At 35.7% G+C, this 25,609-nt stretch overlaps 1 protein-coding gene across 5 annotated transcripts in view; it reads right to left on the bottom strand.

Annotated features, from left to right (window-relative positions):
- Window positions 1-25,609, bottom strand: part of SPAG1 (sperm associated antigen 1) — a 38,508-nt gene that overhangs the window by 6,038 nt on the left and 6,861 nt on the right. For 2 of the 5 annotated variants that reach the window (XM_005499481.3, XM_065054095.1), the window contains 12 exons: window positions 23,551-23,618; window positions 21,359-21,477; window positions 20,768-20,873; window positions 16,030-16,160; window positions 15,272-15,378; window positions 14,585-14,747; window positions 10,974-11,402; window positions 10,487-10,586; window positions 7,908-8,060; window positions 3,690-3,862; window positions 2,643-2,784; window positions 1,630-1,756 (listed from right to left, as the gene is read on the bottom strand). In XM_005499481.3, coding sequence (XP_005499538.2) covers window positions 1,630-1,756; window positions 2,643-2,784; window positions 3,690-3,862; window positions 7,908-8,060; window positions 10,487-10,586; window positions 10,974-11,402; window positions 14,585-14,747; window positions 15,272-15,378; window positions 16,030-16,160; window positions 20,768-20,873; window positions 21,359-21,477; window positions 23,551-23,618 — 1,818 coding nt within the window. Of the gene's footprint in view, window positions 1-1,629; window positions 1,757-2,642; window positions 2,785-3,689; window positions 3,863-7,907; window positions 8,061-10,486; window positions 10,587-10,973; window positions 11,403-14,584; window positions 14,748-15,271; window positions 15,379-16,029; window positions 16,161-20,767; window positions 20,874-21,358; window positions 21,478-23,550; window positions 23,619-23,729; window positions 23,753-24,216; window positions 24,351-25,609 lie in introns of those variants that run through there. The other 3 variants (XM_065054097.1, XM_065054099.1, XM_065054096.1) reach the window with 3 other exon arrangements.

The raw sequence follows: 25,609 nt of genomic DNA, 5'->3' as shown, positions 1-25,609 counted from the left end.
TGTTGCTTTCTCTGGTTTTGCAAATCACTCACATCCCAGGAATTAGCAATAATGAAGGCATTAAATTCAACCACGACAAAACATCTTGGGAATCCTCAGTTCATACTGTTCTGAACGCATCCACAAACAGTGTGTTTTGGCTTATGTATTCAATAATACAAAAATAACTTTTTTCCTAGGATATTCAAAAAAGCAAAGTTATTTCTCCAAGTCTTGACATTTTTCCCTAGTGTGTAATTCCCTTTTTTTGACTGGTAGAATCACCATTTACCTTTGCTAATATTTATACTTTTTTCATCAACTTCAACAACATATGGTTACAGATGATTAATACCAGGTAGCCTGGTATAGTTACAGCAAAGATTTTACACAACATTAAGTCTTTTCACCTTCTTTGAAAATTAATCAGAACAAATTTTTAAAGTTTCATAGCTACTGTAACAGAAGAATAAATTTATCACAAACAAAAGATCCGATGGTTGCTATGACTTGCATTTGGAATCACAACACAGGATGAGAATAGGCTACTATACTGCTAAGCACAAACACTTGTCATCAGGTAATTATTCAAAACGGAGAGACAATCTTGTAATTTTGTGTTAAGGCATCAAACATAATGGAGGTTTGAAGTAAGTATTCATTTGATGGACACTGCTGGAACTTGGTGGACAGGTGGAGTGACCACCTCCAGTTACAAGGAGGAACATGGCAGAAAGCACTTAAGAGGCTTGTTTAAAGACGTGCAAAATTTAATACAAAGCAGATGATGTTGGCTGTCATCCTGAGCCAACAGAAGTGAGAAGCTGCTCATCTAGTACTGGGTGAGAGCTCACAGGCAGGGTAAGGATTGCTATGAAAAACTTATAGGCTAATTAACATCACTGAAGAAGGGGAATCACCGGAGGGACTAACAAAAGGAACAATATCGTTCAAGTGATGGAACATGAGACAGTCACATTCAGGGTGGATATGAGCGATATAAGTCTGTACTTAGAAGATCAGGTAAAAGGATACTCAAAAACCTGCGTGTAAGACAAGCACAGTACAGACATCATCACTGTGTAGATGGAAAGGAAAAGGTTGAGTCCTCACACTGTCCACAGACTGAGAAAACAGATTCCTGACAAAGGATCACCAAGTGTTTGGAGAAGGAAGAGAGTGAGAATGAAGAGAACTGAAAGCCTGGTTTAATATGACAAGCACTCAAGTCTGAGCAGATGCCAAGAGACAGCTTGTGATTTTAGTTTGGAGAGTTGAAGAGAGACTTGGAGAGAAACCATTTGTCATCAGCAAAGATAGAATAACCACCTACAGAAAAAAACAGACCGGGATACCCAGAAGATTAAAACATTACAAAAGAGCTGAAATTTGCTTCACCAGTCTCCAGTCAAACCTCTTTTATTCCAATACTCTTGTATTTTCTCAAGTTATTACAAGTCAACATAAACATTTTTATGTTGCAAAAAAAATTATATAATATTTTGTGCATGCCTAATGCTCTACAAAAGCAACAGATCATCAGCACTGCACACTTTGTATTCACCCAGACTGCAACTACCTGATTGCCTTTGAACAGGATAAGCAAGTTTAGAAGTGCTTAAGAATACCTGCCATGTTCTTTTTCCTCACCTGTAATCCTTTGTATGCTAGGGCCCTTCTGTAGAAAGCTTTAATATTAGAATCTTCTATTTGAAGAACATGATCACAATCCTGCTTAGCCTCTTCGTATTTACACAGTTTCAAGTAACAGAGAGCTCTAACACAGAAAAACAGAATACACTGCAATATAAATAAATTCTACAGTGTTGTAGTGCCAACAGTATCTGACTCTTAACTGTTAATTACAATACTTCACACAATTCAGTCTCAATGTGGTATTTTTTAAAGTACATCAAAACCATTAAGTTATTAATAACATCACCAGGTGGATTTAGAGAGATGGCAAATTCCTGCAATAAAAGTCAAAGTTCAAGTATGACTACTGCTTAATGTTATGCAGATATACAAGTATTTTAAAAGTAGAGCCTATGTTAGTATGATAGTACAGAGGTGGATACAGTACGGATTTTATACAACCATTCCGAGTAAAAAAGTGTTCCAGATTAAATAAGCAATACTAATTTCTGCATCTAATTATTACCTGGAAGTCTCCTGTTCAATTACTGGCCTAATCAAATCCTTCTTAGTTTGTGAAAGCTGATAAGATTACAGCATACAGAATCATGCTGCAGAATTAGATCAACCTTTAAAATAATGCTGTTGTATGACCATGTTCCTACTTTTATTTGCTCAAAACGTACATTTTCTTTGCATTGGAGATACTGCTACTGCACGTCAGCTTTTAACTAAAATGATACTAGTACTCTCCAAAAATGCTGCAAAATCCTATGTTAATTGTAACTTTTACTATTGCTTACTCCATTTTATACATATATATATATATATCAATGACATCAATACTTGCTCCCCTGAGAAAATAATGCAGTTTAACAAAAAATCCATTTTCTTATTAAAAACGCTCATCAAGTTTGAAAAAATCCTTTTTTTTACAACATTAACTGAACTGATGAAAAATCTCTATTTGCAGTGATTAACAGAACTACTGTTATCTCCAAAAGTGAGGTTAGATTTTGGATCTTTACCTGTTAGTGTAGACTGTACATTCCTTGGTATTTAACTTCATGCATTCGCTGTATTTATTTGCAGCTTCTTCATATTTACCCTTTTTTATAAAATCATTCCCTTCATTTTTTAATGTCTTGAACTTCTCCTCAGCTTTCTCACCTACATTACAAAAGCACCACAGTGTTAGATAAGAAGGTTAGCTCATCAAGGGTAGCTGAATTATCTACCCAGCCTAAGAATAAATGCCTGGCATCGGCAGTCTCTCGATCGCACAGTACATTGCAGTTTCTGCCCCAGATCTCCCTGCTTCTCTAAGAAAGGCATAAACGTGCATAGATACATTTGACACAACACATACTTCCCCTTGTGTCAGGGTAACTATTTTACTGAAAATAACAGGATGCAACAGACAGCTCTGCACTTTCACCTCCTTCTGTCTGCCCCTCCTCTGTGGTAGAAGGGACTGTACATCTCCACTGAGTTTTATTTAAAATGGAGGAGATTTCATCAGCAGGATTAAAGGTCTTCTAGATCTCCATCATCACACCAAGGTGACCATAATTTGATCTAATAGTTTTTATGCAAGCAACCATCTGTCACAATTACTAAGATAAACTGACAACAACAAACGAATCAGTAGGGGATGAAGGAATCTCTCTGATTTAGTTTTTATTGACATTAAACATTCTTTTTGCAAAGGCCTTATAGTTAGGTGTTTTCATGTTCCTTGAATCATTTTTATAAATAGTTATTAAAAGAATATTACTGATGTATCACTATCCCCTACTGATTTCTGCCATATTTTCTTTTATTTTATAGAACTTTAGAAGTAACATGCTTGCAAACTACATCATTTGGCTTTAAAAAAATGATCATAACTGTGGTTCCATAAAACACATTAAACCAAATAATCTAAATGACCATTACCTAACTTGGCTTTTCACAAAGATCTGATAAATATTCTGTAAAGCAGCTACTTTGACATTATGAAATTAAACTGTATTCAATTTTTCAAATAATATCATTTTCTGTTTTGTGTACATATTTGCATTAGCTATACATACAATTCATTTGCAACTGTTCTTCTCTGTTGACATCTGTAGCACTTGGCTTATTCTCTGAAGTGAAGCCTCCTCCATCCCACCTGTGTAGCTGAGCAGCAACTGGGACAACTGGAATTGGAGGCAGTTTCTCCCTCCAACTGGGACCATCCTGATCTATTAAAGTCTTTGTTATTCTGAAAGAGAAAAGCCCCACCAACATGACTTTTCACATATTTAACTCACACTTTAATAACTTACACCCAAATTAAAAAATGCGATGTTCCAATTTAAAAAAAAACCTGAGCAGTTGTCCTTAAGACTAATTTAAAAAAAGATAATCACAGCAATCAATGGTATTGCACTCATTTAAGATTCAGATTCTTCCCCCTTTCTAGAGAATTTATGCTAGCATTTAGAAGACAAGAAGCCGACATCAGCATGAGACAAAGTGTGGTCCCTAAATTTGCCAATGTCAAATGAAACCTCTTACACAACAATTCTCTAAATAACCAATACAGGTCACAAAGTAGGTATTACACTGCATTTTATAGAAGAGTCAGAAATTAGTCCATCATTCTTTGTCCCCATTTAAAACGTGAAGAAAATACATTAAAAACTGTCTAGTCTTTCTTAAACCAACATATGCATTTATTAACTATCTCCATACATGACAGGTTCAATCCAAAATCCATTCAAGTTGGAGTTTACAAGACTTCATGGTTCCACTGTAATTTTTGTAGTGTTTTTAAAAAACAAACATTAATCAATTATGAGAATAATAGTGGGATAAACGTCTTCTAAACTCAAAATGAGCTCAAGAGTCAAGTTCAACTGGTGGTTAAGTCTAATATCTGCTTTAACAAAGCAAAATTCTAAATAGAGTAGTAAAGCATGTCACATTGATATGATAACCAATAAACCCGAAATTTGCATATTAGGTACATTTCCATCTCATACAGGTGTAAAAAACATAGTACATAAATACACATCTAAAAAAAACTATGAAGAACCTTCAATCTGACATGAAGAATGAAAAAGAATGAGCACAAATTACCCAATCAAGTTTGCTTGCCTAGTTTTGTTCTTTTTAAATATTTAGATAACAGCTAAAAAACAAAATAAAAGCCTCAGTATAATACTATTGCAACAGAGTCAGAGCACTCGGGACCAAATTCTTTTGCCATTAAGGTCTGACAGAAAAAACAATACAAGAAGGAGCACCTATTCTAACCTTCTTTATTGTAAACCAGAAATCACCAAAATATTTTAAAGAATGATGTAGACTAAAAAGGCAGCTATATAATGTGTGATTTTTTTTTATTAAGTAATGCTGCATAAACATACTATTTCTTATATTTTGGAATTGAAAGTCTGTTTCTTCATACACAGAATATCACATTTTGTAGTATTATCTAGTTGTTTTATTTGTTTTCTAAGGGAACAAGAAGAACACTTTTCTGTGTGTTAGCCTCATATGCCCTTCCACGGTTTCTCCTCTACCTGAATCTTTACTAAGCAGTATTTTATACACGTACCAACAAAGCAGCTTGTCCAAGTTCTGTTTTGCTCTAATTTTACTAAAACTATAGGGTTTTTTTAATGATGGTCTGAATTAAATTCTTACAAAACTGTGGCACACCACCATAAATTAAACAGCCCTAAGATTTACTCAGGTTATTTTATTAGAAAACAAAACTGTACAATTCATATTAAAATAGTGTTTAGGTGTTACCCATAGAAAGTAACAGAACAATTCTACAGTAAACCACGGTCCCATTGACCTCCTGTTTAATTTTTCTCCATTTACCATAATGGACTTAGAAAGTTGGATAAAAAATCTGATCTAATTCATCAATATCAACAGAAAGCATCCTGCAGTCTTTGATGATCAACTGACTTCTTGTAATACAATAATCTAAGAATAGTCTTTTGAAAAAATGTATATATGTTTGCCATGGTTAGTTTAAAAAGCACAGGTATCTCATGAAAAAGTTTGTACAGTACAATACTTACCTGGGACTTCGCAATGAAAGCTGCCAAACTATCTAATGCAATTTGCTAGCTGGTATTAAAGGAGTTGAGACAACTGGAATAAAACTTCAATTTAGTCAATGGAAATGCATAAACATACCGGCACACATATTTGTAGCAGCAAAAAGCAAAGAATAAAACACTCATGAGGAAATTCAAATATGCAAAGTAGGAAATCCATGGATGTTCAAAAAGCTAGGAAAATGTCACTAATTAAAAGCATGCTTGAAATGCATTTTCCTGTGACTTGGCGCACACCATTAAAAGAAAAAGACCTTCCAATTTATCTAAAAATCACCTCATGATAACCAATAAAACACACAATTCAACGTCAACACAAAAAACTCTCAAATAACTGTTCATACTTGTTTTCAGCTGACTTTTCATAAAAATATCTACTTACGTTCTTAATTCTTTTCTTTTGATTGCAAAATGACCAGGCAAAGGCTTTTTATTAAAAATTCTACTTGTCTTTTACGTGAGATTTATTAGGAATACGACTGAACATCCATTCAACTCTAAGATTTCTTGAAAGCCTGCTTATTCAGGGAAGCACTAAAAGACAAGCCTTAACATCATTTTCCAAACCCACCCTCAGACACAAGTAGGACAATGAGTTTTTCCTATCAGCTTCCTAAAGCATTACCATCCAATTTCCCAGAGGAACTTAAAAACAAAGAAATCCTCCAGTAAAAGCAGGTTGTTAAGACCTGACATTCCTAATATAAAAGTAAGTTAAATTACATTTTGGAGTTGTCCCTTTAAGTTAAAAGGAAGTAGAGTAACAAACATTTGCTGTTGAAATTAATTTTTTTAAAAGTCTGCTACTTTAGAAATGAAAATTAATACTTTAATAAACAATTCCAGTTTAATTCATAAATGATAAAATACTAAAAAAATAAATTATAGTAAACATTCAATTATGCAGGAGGTCTATGCTTTAGAAACTAAGAATTTGCAAGCAAAAATGAATTACCAGAAGAGAAGAAGGAAGAAGCAGCTGAAATAAGGTGATGGGTTGCCAGGGAGGAAAGAGTAATGAGCAGTGAAGCTAAAAACATAAGGAAGGCCTAGAGAGGAGAAAAGGAAGAGTGTTAAGGGAAAAAAAGGAAATAAGCTTATTACTAAGCAAGTTACAAGTCAAGGAGAAATATGAAAAGAGTTTCTGCAGATAAAATAAGCTAAGAAGATTTAAAAAAAAAAAAGTATAATAATCACACGGATACCAGGATGAGCAGTTATCTCACCAATCCAAGTGCTCTATTATCAGCTTAGATACAGATCAGTCAGAGTTTTTTGTGTTATCAAAAATGAGACTTCTAAGAGGAGATGATGAAGTGTCATGATTGCCTTTGGCCACCTCTGGTCAAATAAAAAGATATTTAAAGATATTATGGACTTTTAAAATGAAGTAATAATGTAAATGCTGATGGCCTTGCCTTAAAAATAAAAAAAAGCAATAGATTCCATTGTTAAAAGCTGCATACGTGTGGGTTCCTGCTCAACAATTAATGACTGTTCTGCTTTCATAAATACTTTTTATTTTTTCTGTTAAAAGACAAAAGAAAAGGGAATGGAAAATCTTATCATTCATGCCGTACTGCATCTACTGTATGTTAATAAGAACATAATTAAAATAGAGTGTCTACACTAATTTTACACTATTAAAATACTATAGAAATTGAGATGTCTCTCTTGGCAGCAAGAATTAATGTTGGAAGTATTAACACAAGTGGAAAATAATATTAAATTACATTTTTTACTCCTCTAAGCTTTGTAGCCAACCACTGTTTCAAGTTATTTCACTGTTTACACAACTACAGCATACTGAAGGATTCACACAATATAAACCTCCAACTGGGATAGTGCTAATATGAAAAGGAAACAAATGTCAGAGAAAAGGTACAGACCTTAAAGTATTACTTTCAATGTTATCAAATACAAGTTAGGAAAGAAAACAAGTTGAGGCACCAGTAAAAAACACCTTTAAAATACTTCATTTTTAAAACAGAAAGTGACCTACTGCTGGCAGAGGAAAACTGAAGCTATGGGAAAACTAAATGAAACAGCCAGTCCTCTAGTTAAAAAGCACTTGCTATGAAGACCCTGCCTCTGACAGATACAGAACAGCGGAAGTACGGAAAACAAAACTGAATTCTGTTTTTCTATTTGTACTGATATGAGAAGAAAATTTCTAAGTGCAGTTACCTATTAGCACTATCATTTGCTGCTTGGATGCTGCTGTCTATTTGTAGGACTGTTTTATAATCAATGTATGCCTGTCGATACCGCTCCATAGACTCATGTGCCATCGCTCGTCGCAGAAGTGGCTTAAGGGAAAACGGCTGAAGCTCCAGAGCCCTGGAAAAACAAAAAGCAAAATGCAGGAATGAAACAGAATAACTGAAATAATATTAATAAAAGTACTTTATTACACATACAACTATACATAACAACTTTGTGATTTCAGATGGGTCTTACAGTAACATAACCAAGGAAAATGGGACTAAGTGGTTTATAAATGACATGCAGTTATTAAATTGTTAGTGCTTTAACTACAACTTACTCCACTCAAATCTGTCTTCCACCTGGAAAACTACTTTCATCACCAAGAAAAGATTAATGTAATGGCAGCTGTTCAAGAGCAAAAGCTGTGTTTCCTAAGCCATGCCTAGATCTATGGGGATTTCAGGTATTCGGTCCTTTTGCCTACGTGATTTTCTGTTCTTCTTCCTTACATGCAAGTATGTACATTAAAAATACATTTGGTAAGACATGAATAAACACCTGTCTTTTTTTGTTTTTTAGGTTTTTGCCTGTATTTTGTCTGTTTACTCTTCTGATTGTGTATCTGGTTAACACTGAGCTCAGCCCCTGACACTGTGCAATCAGAACTCGCTTCCAAACACCATGTGCTTTTCCAGCAATATGAAGAAGCAGTACACAAAAGCTTTATTTATTAAAGCCTACCCTTTATAAATCAATGATTCTTGGTAAAGAGAAAAAGAGATAAACTTTGAAATACTGAAATCAAGATAAGTCTAGCCAACTACATTTCATAGAATCATAAAGTAATTCAGGCTGAGAGGTCCCTAATCCAACCGTTACGGAATGTTAATCATTTTTGCAGGGGTTTTGTAGGGGCTATGATATTGTGTGCTGTTGTGTTTTTCAAATGCTTTCAGCAACATGAAGAGAAATGGAATGCTGGGAATACTTATGAAATGGAAATTGGAAATGTTTATTGTAGAAATCATCATTTCTCTAGCTTTAGGAGGAGTAATGGTGCAAAGTCAAGTCACAGCAAAGAAGACCAACAGCCTCTTGGACTTATAAAGGGAGCACAGCCAGTGGATCGAAGGAAGTGATTATCCCCTTATACTCAGCACTCCAAACCAGAGTCTTGAGACAGAGATCCAACAGAGGGCTTTTGGTACACTTCTAAGCCCTAAATAGCTAGAATTCACTAAAAGATAAATGTTCAATTCTTATTTTTCTATCACTAATATAAGCAAAACACCATTTTTTTACTCTGAAGTCAAGTAACCTATTTGTGATCATCCTTTATATCATGTTGCCTTGCGAATATTTAATTTACACTGCCCAAAACACGTGTGCTTGCAGTTTTGCAGTTCTGCTTCCCACTCTCTAAATGATTTCTACCTCTGTTGCCTTCACTGAGCATCACAGGTCCGTGTATATCCAGAAAATATGCACAACAATAAGGACATTATTGTTAAGTACTAAGAAAATGAGCTTCCAACTGGTAAAAATACAAAATGCAAAACTTTTTAATTACTGGTTTCAGTCTTACATATTTCAGACCTCCTGAAAAAAAAATGTGATGGCTGCTTAACTTGCCATCTTGTTTTATCAGCCAGCATGGTCCTGCATCTGCTTTAACAAAACATTGTTAATGAGTCAATTTTTTCAAATGACGTTTTCAGAAAACATTTCTCTCAGGTAGAATATATACAGTAAGTCAAATATTTAGTTAATACAAAATTACATGCATATTCTATTTTTACGACATGGTCTTGTTTTTAACAGTTGGGTTGTGCTGTAAAAAATTTGACTGATTAATTAATATGATTTCTAACTGTCTTGGGATCCTTTTTCGCATTTTAAGCCCCACTCTTACTGACCCTACCTATGAAAATATTTTAAAAACCATATAGAAATACAGTAATAATTTAGTGTAAGGCAGTGTTTAGAAGTTTGTGAAGGTGTCTGACCCTCCCTAACTCCTGTATCCTTAATAGCCACGATAAGCAGAGAGGATTTTAGCTCAGCGCCTGAACAGCTGTAATTACTGTTTATAACTATGCCAAGTATATATTTAAAATAAAACAAAGCAAAATAAAAACAAAAAAAAAGGCAAGCAAACCAAATACTGAAGAACACACACATATAGAGCATACATATGCTTGAAAGCAATTTCCGACCTTGTGATAAGCATCTGGCTTAACAAACCTTTTACATATAAATTACTACAGAGCATCATTGAAGTAAGTCTGCTTTTATATTTAAATTTTTGACCCTGCTATGCATTTCTGTGTACACAAGAAGCCTAACAACTGTTATCACACAGTAAGACAGCAATTTGAAAGTTACTCCTTCCCTAGACTCCATGTGATTATATAAGTGACAAATACATCTGTCATTTAGACAAGGAATCAGACTTCATTGAATATTGTTCTAAGTCAAACTGCAATAACAATATATCAGTTTAAATGTTTAATCATCATCAGGAATGTTGTTGTTCTACATGGGAGGCTGCAATTTACCTGTTACAATCTTGAATGCAGTCACTGCAGTTGCCTTCTTTGAGGTAACATGCTGCTCTGTTAGAGTACAAGATACTTAAATCATCTGGACTTTGTTCTCCTAAAAGAAGTTACAATTAAAATCAAAGACCATTACTAAAACGACATTCAAGAATTAAAGATTTGCATACTGTAAGTTGCACTGCAGTGACGCAGTCTGCTGACAATGCAAAGCTGTAAGGAGCTTTATCATGTCACCAAGAATATGTAATTATTCAAACACTTAAATAAAAGCAAACAGCTTTGCACCAAGTAAGTTAAAAGATTATTTCACTCACCTTCCTAATATTTTGTATTACATGAACTATCCTCTACGGACAATCACAAAGAATTTACTGCACAGTAACTCCTGCCAAAACTCCAGGGATAACCTAGGTTAATTCATTTGTAATTCCTTTAAATAATTGAAGCAATAATCCTAGATTTAAGTGTAAGGTATTGCACTCACCTAGACCAATGACATATTCAATTGCTTCTGAGTATTTGAGCACAGCTTCTCCAAACTGTCCACTCTTAAATAACTCATTTCCTTCACTTTTTAGTTTTGCAGCAAGAGGAGGAAGTGAAGTAGAACTGGTATCACCAACTGGCTGAGACCCTGCTCCATGCGATCTGGAGATCATCTCATCTTGAGGGGTTTCACTCCTTTGATAACTGTGTAAATAGCCATTAACTTCACCTTCATGGTCTGACAAATGCTTTTGTGAGTTCTCCTCTGATGTGCCTTTTTTCAATCCACTCTCAGTAGATTCCTTCTGCTTCTTCGTCTCTCCGTCCTCCGCCTTACTGCCATCTCCTTTGGTACGAAACTTTCGGTGTGTGTTCCCCATTGCCGCCTCCCCAGCAGTCGCCTCTCCTCTTACTGGCACGCCAGATTCTGCAGGGAAGTTAATGAGCTCAGTTAGAGCTTGCATCATCAGAAGAAACTATCGTCCTGGCAAGAGAGGGGTGTACAGCAAAGAACACGGTACCAAATCCCTCAGGCACCCTCATGTCACGAAGATTTATTTGCCTCAGAAAACACCCATAAGAACAGAGAAGAATTTCTACTTCCAGCTAACTTGCAATTATCACTGAAAAGGTATTACTATTAAATCTCATTTCTCCTTCCTGGGCACATGGGGAACCCCTGTTCCATAGTGTCCGAATGGTAGAGTGCACCTTGAAATTAACTCCTTAAATACCAGCCATTGCAACAATACTGATACTTGGCTTTTCCATGACCAAATGGATGTGCTTGCATGTTAAACTTAGAAGACACAACTAACAAACCAGTGATATTGCACACTTCAAAACTCTCCTCAAATACAACATAGAATAGAAGGAAAAAAGTTTATAAATCATTCTCAAAAAGGCTTAATTTAAACATAATGTTAAAACGCCTTTTCTAGAGTTCTGATCACAGATATTAACTTATATAAATTCCTTATTCTTGATACACTCTTGATACTCCCGGTCATGAAAGGCAACTCTGTGTTTTGGTGCTGGGTTTTCACCTTCCCCTAACTTGATGTGCTCATCTGTGCAACAGCATTTTTTCAAGCCTTCATATATTGGAGCAATGCTTCCAACTGACTCAAACTAAACTTCGGAGGTTGGTTGAACATGGATGAACACTAGAGGTTGTTCCAAATTACAGAAATATTTTTTTAATGCACAAAATGTTACTGAAATCAAACTGAACAGGATGGCAGAGCATAAGGTTTTTAAAAACAATAAATTCTCTGATGCCTAATAGACAAAAGCTTTAACTGCATCCTTCCTAGCTGTGGTCTCTGTTTTGAAATACTGTGTTTAATAGTGAGTTCACATTCCACAGTGGGAACAATGATAGGATAAATCTATTCTACCCACACAGACATTCTTATAAAACTTCGAGTGAGTAAGTGAGTGAGTGAGTAAGTAAATCAATCAATCAATCAATGTATGTCACAGACAAACAGGTGATAGGACGTGTGTTTAGCAAACATTCTACAGCAAAACACTCTTGAGGATCTTCCCAACTGCCAGAGACAAAGAAAAAGCAAGGAAGGCAGATAATGCGTGATGTGAGTATCATTAATGCAAACATCATTTCCTGAATACAGAAGAAAATTTCCTGAAGATGAAGGCCACAGTACCAATTCTGGATTACACAGGAAACATTTAACACATTTGGAGTCTCCCTGAAAATAAGAATACTCATAATTAACTTGTTTAGCTCTGAGGTTATGCCAATTGCCTGAATACTTCTGGACTGAGTAAACACCATGAACAGAATTGTACAGCTATATTTCTCAAATCTAATTCTCACTGTCTTTCTGTTTACATGTTCATACCATAAACAATATTCCTGTACTGGAGTCTACAGAGAAATATATTCATGAAAGCAGAATATTTTAAGTTTTTTGTTTTGTTTTTTTTTGTAATTTATTACATCATCTCTCACTTAAAACAAATTTCCAGCTACACGAAGTATTTATCCTCCAGAAGCGTGGCAGAAAAATAGTGGTGGCAGAATGGAAAGCAACATACCTAATTCTAGTTCACAATAAATTAACCTATTACGAAGCCAGGAAATATTTTCAACTCTTATCCACTCTGGACCAGCTACATATGAAGGCAACTGGAATGGTCCGAATCTCCACTATAATAAATGTGACTACACAACAGGACTACATGGACTACTGGACTGAATGTGACTACATGATTAGATGTATAGAGAAGACATGTAAGATGCTTAGTCTACTTATAGCTATTAGAGCCACAGAACATATCAGATTTATTAAATAAATGAACTTTGTATTTGTTTCCATTTGTACTTTAAAACACAGAGTAATCTATGAAGATGCTTGCCTCCTAAATCTCAAAAATACTTATGTTTATCACATGAACATGTTTGACACTGACGTCAATTGACAATCTTCCCTATGTTTAAAAGCCTAACCATTCATCAACAGAATGGGAGTCTTCCTATGAAGCTAGAAGGCACTTAGTCATCTAAATGCTCCCAATAGAAAGCAACCCCAAATTAAGTAATATCTAAGGCTAGCGACCTGAACCTTTTCTTCCAGGGTTTTAGCTGAGAAGACTTAGTAGATACCTACTGATTTTGAAAAATGTCTTTTACATAAATTTGTGTGCAAATAATGCATTATAGAATCACACATATGCAGTCTAATATTAACAATTAACTTGGCAAACCCATAGACTGGTTTAATTTCAAGATAAAGAACCACATAGGCCACAGAAAATACAAAATCTACAGTTGTCATGCCAAATTATCTTAAAGAACCAATAGAATGGAGAAAGGGTGGAAATTAACCCAGGGATGTTATTCTGTTGCAGGCTGGAGCACACACTTGCAGCTGACTCCAAAAGCAACCTGTCAGTGCAAAGCTCGATAGCCCCAGATGCCTCACATGCTCCCACAAGTCAGATATTTTGATTGTGCCAATAGCTTCATCTCAGCAGTCTTGCAGTTAGTCACACATTAATCCCAGAATGGGAGCTGCACTTCAACTGCTTGCGAACTACATGCAGCACAAGAGTTACATGTTGTTTACCTCTAATATACTAATATTACTTGCAGAGCACACAGATCTCTTACATTAAAAACCAAAAAAAGACAAACCAAATTACATGCCACTTGATCATTTTTACACCCTTTGAGCCAATCAAAGGAGGAAACATGCAGAAAAATGTGATGGTGGGAAGGCAAGAGATCTGTGCAAGAGAAAGAGCTAGGGAGCACAAAATGTTCTCTAACACTGGAAGACATTCCCGACATTAAATATTGGTGTAAAATTACACACAACACAGGGAAGCACATGGTTTATAGCAACATTTTCCATCTGTTTCTGTTATATCCTTTCTAGAAATAATTCCAAAGATGTGTAACACAACTGGATCCTAGATTTCACACTCAGATCTACTTTAATTAGTAAATGTAATTTTAGTCTTCAAACAGGCAAAATTCTTTGCAAGCAAATATAGATGAATTGTGTGAATAAACACTGCAATACCAAAAGGCATTTTTTTCCTCATGTTAAAATTAAATAGGAAATGATATTACGTTACTTTTATCTCCATTGCTTCTTTCACTTTCTTCTGTATTTTCCCCTCTTTCCTCATCACCTTCTGAATCCTCTATATCTTGAATAAGTATTCTTTTTCCTTTGCCTTGAGTCTCAGATACAGGCTTTAAACCTTTCAGTTTCTTTTCAATCTCTAGCAGATTTTTCTGCAATATAAAAACAAACAGCAGGTATATAAATTCTAATTTATATAGAGAAAATACATTCTGTTGAATAATCCACGTAAGGTCCTGAAGAACTATAAAATATTACAAATATAAAAACAGAAAAAATAAATGAATGTGACTTTTTCAAGAGTCAGTATCAAAACGAAGATTAACACTCAATGGATCTTTTTGAGAGAAATTTCCAAATAACTTTGATCAGCTAAGACACTCTTACTGTTACCATCTTCAGCAACGAAATTTTAGGCACCTAAATTACATAGAGAGGACTCAAGTGCCTACAGTGTCTCACAATTAAGTAGCAAACAAAAGATCTGATCAAATTCAAGTACCTCATTTCCACCACAGGCACACCTATGTAGTCCTGGGAAACTGATCACTGGCACAGTAGGTTGAGTGTGTCCTCAAACTCATACTCAAACAATAAAACAATATAAACTGTATTCGCTGTATGCTACAACTGCACACAACTTCTTTCTAGTCACATGCAACTCATTTATCTTTACCTTAGCTATAGCATTTTCTGGTTCGATACATAAGACTTCGTTCAGATCCTCTATAGCTGTCTGGTAATTCTGCAGCTGATTGTGAACAGTGGCACGGCGCATCAGAGCTACAAAGGAACAAAGTGTATTATTTATGTATTTAAAGCATAAACCATATAATAATACACTATTTTTCTATACATATTAAGTTTAAAAGTTTTTAACATTCTGCATTTACTTCATAATTACTCTGTATTAGTAATAACTGTTCTTTTGATCATTTTTAACAGTGCAATTTCACATAGCACCTTTTGAGATAGCAATCATGAACTGTGAAGCATCTTTTAATATTTTTCCAATTTTTCCCTTCCTCCCACGCAAATATAATTAGCTACATTCAAGCCCTTACCTTCAGAAGGGAATTAATCAGCAACTTTCATTGTTTTCATGTCACTTTTAAGGTAATTAATACTTCAGTGTGGAAACAACGCACTGTATGAGTACAAGAGTGTTTATAGGAATCATTTAAAAAACATGAGTTAGCTCCATGCTACTGCATAAGAAAACCCATTACGGATCAACAGGACAGACTGCATAAAACTTCTCTGACCCTGAAAATACTCTTAAAATACCCTTGAGGAGCTACTCTGTTTCCTTCTTTATTCCTGGACTTGATCTGAAGCTCAGTGAAGTCAACTCACAACATGGATGGATATGTTGCATTTTATTTGCTAGAAATAAAATGCTACATAGAAGGGCAAGTTTATGTTCTACTTTACCTTTTACATTGCCAGGTTCCATATCTAGTACCTTCTCACAATCCTGCAAAGCACTGTCCCAGTTCCGAAGTTTGATTTCTGCTTGAGCTTTGTTATTATATGCAGCTGCAGTAGGTATTACTGATATACTCCTGAAAAAGGGAGTATTGATCATGGTAGGCTCATAGTTAGATAACCTGAATGTAGAAACACTTGAGTATTGGAAGCTGAAAACAGTATCATAACAATACTAACACTGATATTCTAACTGTGATAATGGTTAGAAAATCCTTCCTGTGAAACGAGAGGCAACATCCACCAACTAGATGTACCATCTTCAGAGGTCTGTTGCTTGCCAGGGCTTAGATCTGAGATGTTGCCAAAAAGATGTCATGGCTCATCTGTCCCTTCAGCTATCGCCTTGTGCTGCGATTCATGAAGACTTGAATGAAACTGCCAAATTAAACCTTTGAATGCATCAAGAGTAACTACAGAGCTCTGCAGGCTATGATGAAGAGCGTGGGGGGGCCACATGGGCTTCTTGATCTTGCTTGTAGAAGGAAAAGACGCAGCAGCAGATGAATCATCCAGGTCTTGCTGCATGGCTGGTGTTGTAGACACTTTTACAACAAGATCATCTCTGAGGAATAAGGAAAACTGGAATCCATACAACAAAGTGGTACAAAACAATCCTTGCCAACACCCTTGCTAACCTATCAAGGACTCTAACCTATGTTCACTGGGAAGAGGGGCACTAGGGAAGTGTCAGGAGGACAGCGTACTGAAGATACTCTCATACTTTCTTTGTGAAAAAAGCTTGACTGGAGGACAATCTCAACAAAAACCAAAAGAACACAAAATTTAGATTCACAGCAGATGGCAGTGGTGATGGGCTACCCAGGAGGAATATAGAGACACTATTTAAGTGCAAGTGATGGAATTAAGAAAGCAAAAGCTTAGCTGAAGTTGAAACTAGTAAAGGGATGTGAGGAGCAACAAGAAAAGTTTGTGGGGTTTTGTTGTGGTTTTGGTTTTGTTTGGTTTAAGGTCTATCAGCAGCAAAACAAAGATTAAGGAAACTGTGGGCCAGCTGGTCAATGCAGCAGAGGACCTAGTGACAAAGAACATGGAAAAGTTTGACGTACTCACTGGCTACTTTACTTCAGTCTTCATTGGTAAGGTTTGCTCTCAGGTTTCCCAAGTCCCTGAGTCTACAAGCAGATTCTGTAGGAGTGAAGCAGTACCCACAACAGAGGAAGACAAAGTTAGAAAACATTTAAGAAAATAGGATGTACATGATTTCCAGATGGGGTGTTCAGGAAGCTGGCCAATGTTACTACAAGACTGGTCTATACCATCTCCGAAAAGTCATGATGACTGGGAGAGGTTCCTGGTGACTGGTAAAGGCAAACATCACATGTCTTCAAGAATGGCAAGGTGGAGGACCTGGGAAACTACAGGCCATTTCTCAGAAAGATGATGGAGCGAGTCTTCCAGATTCCTGTCCAGGCTCATGAAGGTTAAGAAGGTGACTAGCAACAGCTAGCATGGATTTGCCAAAGGCAAATCATGCCAAGACCAGCCTGATAGGTTGCTTTACTGAGTGGCTTGGTGAAGGAAGGAAGAAGAAAAGATGTTGCTTACCTTGACTGTGGCAAAGCCTTTGACATGATCTCCCACAGTATTCTTATAGTCAAATAAGTAAAATATGGTCTAGGTAAGGGGACAATAAGGCAGAGAGAAAACTGACTGAACTCCTGGGCTCAAAGAATTGAGTCATGCAAAGTCCAACTGGTGGCCAGCTACTCATGGCCTCCCTTTGGGATCAACAGTTTATAACATCTTTATCAGAGGGGCGTAAAATGGAACAGAAGGCACACCCAGGAACTTTGTCAATGACACAAACCTGGGGCAGAGCAGTCAACACACTGGACAGCAGAACTCCAGTCAAAGGGACTTTAACCAGCCAGAGGAATGGGCTGGCAGACTTCTCAGGAAGCTCAAAAAACACAAGTGCAAAATCTTGCACCTGAAACAGAGTAACTCCAGCAAGTTCAGGCTGGATGCCAACTAGCTAGAAAGCAAAATGGACGTGGGGGCTCTGGTGGACAACAAATGGAACAGGAGTTAACAGTGTGCTCCCATACCATGTGTTGGGTCATATTCGCAAGACTATAGCCAGGAGGTCGACAAAAGTGACTCTTCCCCTCTCTTCAGCACCTATGAGACTACAGGTGAAATATCTGTGTTCAGTCTGGGGCTCTACTGTACCAACAGACTGGAGTGAGTCCAGCACGTCACCAGGATAGTTAAGGGGCAGGAGTACATGCAATACTCCTGAGGAGAGTCTGCAATAACTAGGTTTGTTCAGCCTGAAGCGAAGGTTCAGGGGAGGTCATGTAGCTGTTTTCTTAATGGGAAGATATGGAGAAAAAAGAGCCACATCCTTCTCAGAACTGCACACCGAGAGGGCAAAAGGCAACAGACACAAGTTGCAAAAAGGAAATCTCTGATGACATTATAGGAAAAAAAAAAAACAACTTTAAGGGTAGTTAAACACTGCAAGAGGCTGTGAAATCTTCGTCCCTTGGAGATATAAAAAACTTAACTGAATGCCCTGAGTAACCTGATCTAACTTGGCCCTCCTTTGAGGGATGATTTGCCCAAAAGATCATTCAGAAGTCATTTCCAACCTAAATTATTCTGTGATTCTTCAGTATAAATGAAATTACTAAGCAGAGTGATTTTACCAGAGGTATGCAGAAAAATAGACAAGATCCATTTATTTTAAAATCACATCGGCATAACAGAATTGTGTCACAGCGTGTCCTCTGCAAAAGTTTTGAATTTCTTTAGAAATGAGAGAGGTTTGTTTATTGTAAAATAGAAAGTACTCTCTACGTTCAGCTTAAAATAGTAGGCATTATTACAGGACAAACAGAATGAATAACTGTACGCTGATTATTTCTATATAGAATTCTACTCTTCTTCCATCTTAGTCATACAAAAAGACCCTTCAGACTATTATCAATCCACTCCAAAATATGTTTTATTTAAGTATTTCTAAATATAGGAAAATAAGGATTTTTTGATAGTATTAGAAAAATGCCCAGTTAGAAGAGTACAACGTGTCAATATCATATATTTCAGAAAGCGTACAATGACCCATGGGGTCAAATATATAAGGACCTTCCATCAGGAAGAATTCTGCCTATCCTTACTAATTAATACCCTATTTATTAATATGCCCCAAGAGTAGAGATTTTAACTTATTTTTATATTACAGATTTGTATTTTATTTATTGCATATAAAATAAAGCTATGGAATTTTTTTTTTATATCCATGTCCATGTATTAAAACGGAACAAACAAACAAGAAAGATGTTATGGCTGCAAGTCAATAACAAAAAAAATACACATCAAATGCCACAGTTCAAACAGGCTGTACACTGTGAATATCAATACCTTTGTGCACATATATACGTCAACAATATCCAGCTAAATTTTTCATAAGCTCTTCTACAAAACCCTGCCTCCTTCAGTGACAGCATGAATGCTGCTCCCTAAACATAAATCTGTCCAATATTTATTTTATTGCTGTTGCACACAGCTTATTCCTATTCATTATTTTCTCCATACTCGTCTGCACTGACCACAGACACATAAATTTTTGAGGGTATCCCACTACAATACCATAGCCCATGAATTATCTTAATACTTCAGTTCACAGTAGTGCCATATCATTACCCTCAGTTTACAGTGGTAATTAATACCCCAAGATTCCCATACGTTGTCAGTTTCTAAGTGACAACTTGGATTCTTGTAGAACTTGTGTTTTTTTTAAATTCCTTATCATTTCAAAGCATTGATTTAAACACAAAATTGAGTTTCCTTTAACATAAATGTGTGAGCAGTGAGCACTTTTGCAAGTCAGACCTATAGTGTCTCAAGATGGGTAATCTGCAAATGAGAAACAAATGTTGGTCTCATGTGAATATCCTGCTTTTTATAAATGGCATCATGTTCAAACACTGTGGAAAAGTTAGAGGAAAAAAAATCTAGTTCTCCAAACGTAACGTTCAAATACATTAACTGAAACACTATTCTTCTCTTCCTATTATGGTCAATTCTGTCACCTTGAACTTTTCTACTTTTGAAACAAATACAACAGAGGTCCTGTAGCAACAACCAGTATTTACATAATTAAAGCCAAAGTCTGAATGTAGTCCACTGTGCACTAAATAAGTCAAGCAATATACAAGAGTCTCTTTTTTTTAATCCTGTGTTTATATACCTTTTTCTGGACTGCTACTAATTACAGACAGTGTTATAATGAAGCAGCACATAATTTTTCTTTCTCCTAAGAAGAGTTTATTAAATCAATTTTACTTATTAACAACTGAGACACTCCTATGGACATGATTAATTAGAATTAATTTGTAGTGAACTTAGTTTCTTATGCTTTTATTTTTGTAAACTTGCCCTTGAATATCAACAGTTTTGAAAAACCTGAAGAAATTTGTGACACCAGTAGGTTGCATCTCCTCACTATTTATCCACTTCTCTTCCTGACAAATAAAAATTAACATCAGGATGCAATAGTGCTTTAAGTATTCTCCTATCAAATCTTTTTGCCCTTTTGAAAATAATCTAATTGTCACTAGCTGCTTCAGTAAGAAGTTGCTTTAATTACATTGCTCTAAAAATAACATTCACAAGTAAGTCATTAAAATAAAAGAAAACAATAGTATTTACTCACCGAGTGTAATATGTCACTGCTTCCACATAATCACCACTGGCAAAGGCTTCATTGCCCTTTTCTTTTTCACGATTAGCAATAAAAATCTTCTCTTTCTTTGTCATGCCTAGAAAAATATATTTATACAAAACAACTAACAACTGCACAGATGCAATCAAAATACTGTCAGCTAAAATACTATAAAAGTTGTAATCTGTGTATTATTGTTTAAAGGAACATGGCTTACTAAAAGACAAATTTGTATTTTATTTGCTATAATAAAAACTTACATTCTTCTGATAGGCATACAATTCAGAATGCAAGATGAAAGCAGCTGGCTCACCTCTACCATAGGTTTATAATAGCAGAAGTATGCTTTACTTCTTTACCTAATACTCTCAATTTAAACACAACATAAATATTTTAGCTGATTATTAACACAAAGACTGGATTTTTTTCAAATATGGTTTCAAGCTCAGTTGACCCCCTAGCAACTTTTGATATCTCTAGGGGCTGAAAAATAGATAAATGTAATATGCTTCATCAATTTGTTTTCACACTCTATAAACACAGTATAACAATTAAAGAAAAATTATGTTTCTAAGACATTACCAGTTGTGTCTATTTTCTTTTCAATTACAGGTAGCCTTGGCCTACTAAAGAATCTTGCTTTTGAGTTATTTTCTTCACAGCCTTCATCAATTTTAGAACACTCCTTTTCCACATCAAACCTTAAATTAATAAAAAGAACAAATTCAATAATGCTGCATTGCAAGACTCCTTTACTAAAAGAAAGGAATACTATATTTCCATTATAAACCAAAGGAAAAGAGAGATAAAGGCTGTGTTCAATAATCCATTACTAGTTAGGAAAAATATGTTTAGTCTTATCTCTTTTCCTTGTGTGGTTGTCTTTTTTTGTGTGGTGTTCTCCTGCTCCCCTCTTTCTCCTTGTGGTTAAACCCAACCAAACCAAACCAAGAAAGATGTCTATCTCACCTCCTCGCCATGCCTACCGCCCCAAAGACAGGTAAAATTTAAGAAACAGTTCATCAGGCTCAATCCCAGCCCTATCAAACATCTATATTAACCTTTGCCAAAATACCATGGCAGCAGCTTCAAAGCAATTAATACTGTAAACATTAGAGAGATTTCAAAATACTCTCAGACACTTCCAAGTTTAATCTGAAGCAGCTTTTGAAAACAGTGTTTAGGAATTTATATCAAAAAAATATTGCTATGGTCCTATAAAACAAATACAGTAATAACCAATTCCTACACTATCTAGAAACACCACACTCACTGCTTTTCTCTTTAGGACTTAATGAAAAATAGCCTTTGCTTTCCAATCTTGATAATATGAATAATTTCTATCTGAAATACAGACACAATTTTGGAAATTTACCCAATTTAAAACCTTTTCAGGTAAGACTAATTGTTCTCCATTTTAATTCTGATCTTTTGCTAGCTTACTTTTACCATTTTATTATAAATTAACCACATTTCAAAGTAAGTGTTTTTAAAATATGATGTCAAACATTTTGTTCAGAAATCGCCTAAACAATTATTTGAAGGTTTTGAAATTATGCTCAGAATCTTCTGAACACATTATATGCTTCAAACCGGAAAACTTATTTCAAACAACTTCTGTTTCAGTATACTCTCATAATCCGAAATACATTTTGTGGGAAAATTCACAAACTGTAGTATTATAAGCATGCTAAAGCACTTAAAGATTGTGTACATAAAACTGTAAACAAAATCCCCAAATTATTACTTTAAAGGATACAGTGGAAAGAGGGATGAAAGAATAAATTGTTGCCCAAGTTATTTTGATACCCTGTTTTGTTTGTTCACATTTGAGCGGGAAGGCCCCAATTTCTGAAATATACATGCATGAAAACAACTGATTTGCACAACTGTTTGTAAGAACAGCATCTTATGCAGACAGGGGTTTTGTAGGGGTTTTAGTATAGAGTGAAATATTAAGGTTTAATAACCAAAACTCCACAGATTTAGTTCCCCATCTACTGCACTGGAAATTTGTGCCTCCTCACTCTGATCGTACCGCATCACATTCCAGATTTCAGGAGCTAGAGAGAAGCTGCTACCATGCAAAAGAGAGAAGTATGTGCATTTCTCCCTCTGTGTTCAACAATTTGGGGACATCAACCTGTTACATAACCTGGGAGGATAACATGCCACCATTACATAATGCAGAGAGCATTTTTGTATCAAGGCTCCATCCACCCTAGAAATAGTCAGTTACTGCCTAAACCTCTGACGATGTGTAACTGCATTTGAGCAAACTAAAGCACCTACCTCACGCTCATTCTTTGAGGTCAGTGGGGGTCAGTACAGGAATAACAATTAATTAGTTTTGTTTTTAATTTAGAACTGTGACGTTAGATACACAGAAGATCAATTTATAAGTTACCTGAGAAGTGCTTTCAAAACCTCATAAATTAAGCTAATTTTCATTCCTTGCTTTTATGTCCATAGATTTCATAGCTTAGATATTGAAAGGAAAAATGAAATCTGAAATAAAATCACTTATTTATGTTTTCTGCTGACTTGCTATATTTCACACACAAAAGTATAGACTAACTTGTTCTCAGATGTTAGTACAATGCATCATCTGCATTTTAACAGAAAACCTAAGTTTCACCAAAGTGGTGTAATTCCCTGAAATGTTGACCTTAATAATGTTTCTGGATTTTTTTTTTTAAAATGACCACCATATTCCATTATTAAACAAGTAAATAACATTTAACAAAAACTTAAATATAAAGGATGTAACATACTTGTCCCATTCACTGTAATCCCGTGGTATGTTTTTCTTGTTTCTTTGCTTGTCTTGTGATTTTTCATGCTGAAAGAGATACAACCAGCCTGTAAGACATTTTTTAAAGTGGAAAGTGACAACTTTTTGTTTTGTTTCTGCAATACATACTCCTAGTAACTAACACTATTCATGACTAACCTCAGCATAGTCTTGAACATTTAATTCATGTTTTTAAAATAAAATCTTCATGTATTTCACATATCGTCGTAGTCTGAGAACCTCTTCAACCTCACACCTTCTCTGCACTGCCCTGTTATATGTCACAAAGGCACCGAATAAAACTTCCAGATAGAAGACTTCTTGATTAGTACCTTGTGCTGCCATTTCCAAACCATCCTTTCAACACAGCAAGGGAGAACTCAGTCTTGGGAATCCCAGCCTTGTGATGAGGTGGTTGACACTGAGACTGAATCTGTAACCTCATCTAGGCTTGCCATTCCCAAGAGAAGGCAATGCACAGATTTTGATAGTCCCTGGAACCCTCACAAGAAACTTAGAAATGTTTGCCTTCAAAATAGCATCTTGGCTTCTTTGGAGTATTTCACACTCCACTCAAGCTAATTCCCAAGACGATTTACACTCATTCCGACTTTTAGACAAGCTCCATTATTGAGATTTGCCTTACCTCCAATTTATCCTTAGGACCTTCCTGCAACAATCAGTCCCATAACAGATTCGACTGACTTGTATTTCAACCATTCTCCTACACTAAAGGAACCTATTTCCATAGCTGGCATGTTTGGCATCTCTTCTACCTCTGTCATGAAACTATATTTCTGATATGTCCGCCCTACTTGTTGACTTCAACAATAGTTAATAGCAAGGTGTGGCTCCAAACAGGTATTCCACGGTGGAACAGCCAGTTCAAAAGATTCCCACCTACTCTGTCCTGGCCATTCAGCCCTCCTCTGACCTTGTAATCCCTCATTCACTGAGTTAAACTAATGTAATTGTTCATAGAGTTGCACATTTACAATTATGTGGGTTCAAACAAGCAATTTGATAGAGATTATGGTGCAATCCCTAAATATCTGTACCAGTTCAACTGAGCATGTGATAAACCAGACCAAAGAAATAAGCACCAACCTCTTAAACTAGCTTTACCAGTGGTGACACTGTAACAAGGAAATACTTCTGCAGTTGGATGTAAACACCTCAATTTACATAATGCAAATGTGACCCTTCCTGTAAACACTTCTGACTAAATATAATGTTAGGTTACATAAACTTTTATACTGTATAACTTCAGAATTAATGTTTTCTGTCTTTCAAGAAGCTAGACAAAATGCCATTTAGTGATCAGGATGTTTCAAGGAGGTAACTCTTAAATACAGCTTCCTGAAACACAAGTTACCATTATGTATGAATCCTTGTGTATATTACAAACTTACTAATTCAATAAATACCAAATCTTTTTTTCAAACCAGACATCCTTAACTTAAATGAGCACGTAAATAGCAAAACTCTCAGAAGAAAACTCATAAGGTATCTACACTAATCCAACTTTAATTTAGGGAGAGAACTACAGCATGTCCCTTTAAGGAATACAACAGAAATGGGGACTCAAAAACTCACGTTTTAAAAAATTCTAGGTCCCATATTCTTGGGGCGATTGTAACCAAGTTGCAGTGCCAGCACAGTCAGGAACTTCTTAATCAGTAATATTTCAGAACATCTCATCCAAGAGGCTTTGATGAAAAAATGTATGTTTGCATGTTGTAGAACTAAAAAAAAAACCCAAACTAAACAACTCTGCTCTTGTAATGTTTCTTGCTAGAATTCACAATGCACAGATCCCACAGAGTCTGAAGCTCAGTGAACAATTTCTGGACCAAAGATCAAAGCATGCACTGGCTTCAGTTCAGGTGACACAGAATTTGGCCTTGGCTATCCACTGGGCCCCATGGGATGCCCTAAGGCATTGCTACTCTGTGTCAGCTACCTAATATTCTTTTTTAGTTCAGAATATCCAATATAATATGAAGGCTATATGGGTAGCATCACAGTGGACTTCTACA

This window comes from Columba livia, chromosome 2, assembly GCF_036013475.1.
Source record: "Columba livia isolate bColLiv1 breed racing homer chromosome 2, bColLiv1.pat.W.v2, whole genome shotgun sequence".
Taxonomy (NCBI): domain Eukaryota; kingdom Metazoa; phylum Chordata; class Aves; order Columbiformes; family Columbidae; genus Columba; species Columba livia.
The sequence above is the reverse complement of the archived record's forward strand: the minus strand, read 5'-3'. Positions and strand labels throughout refer to the sequence as shown.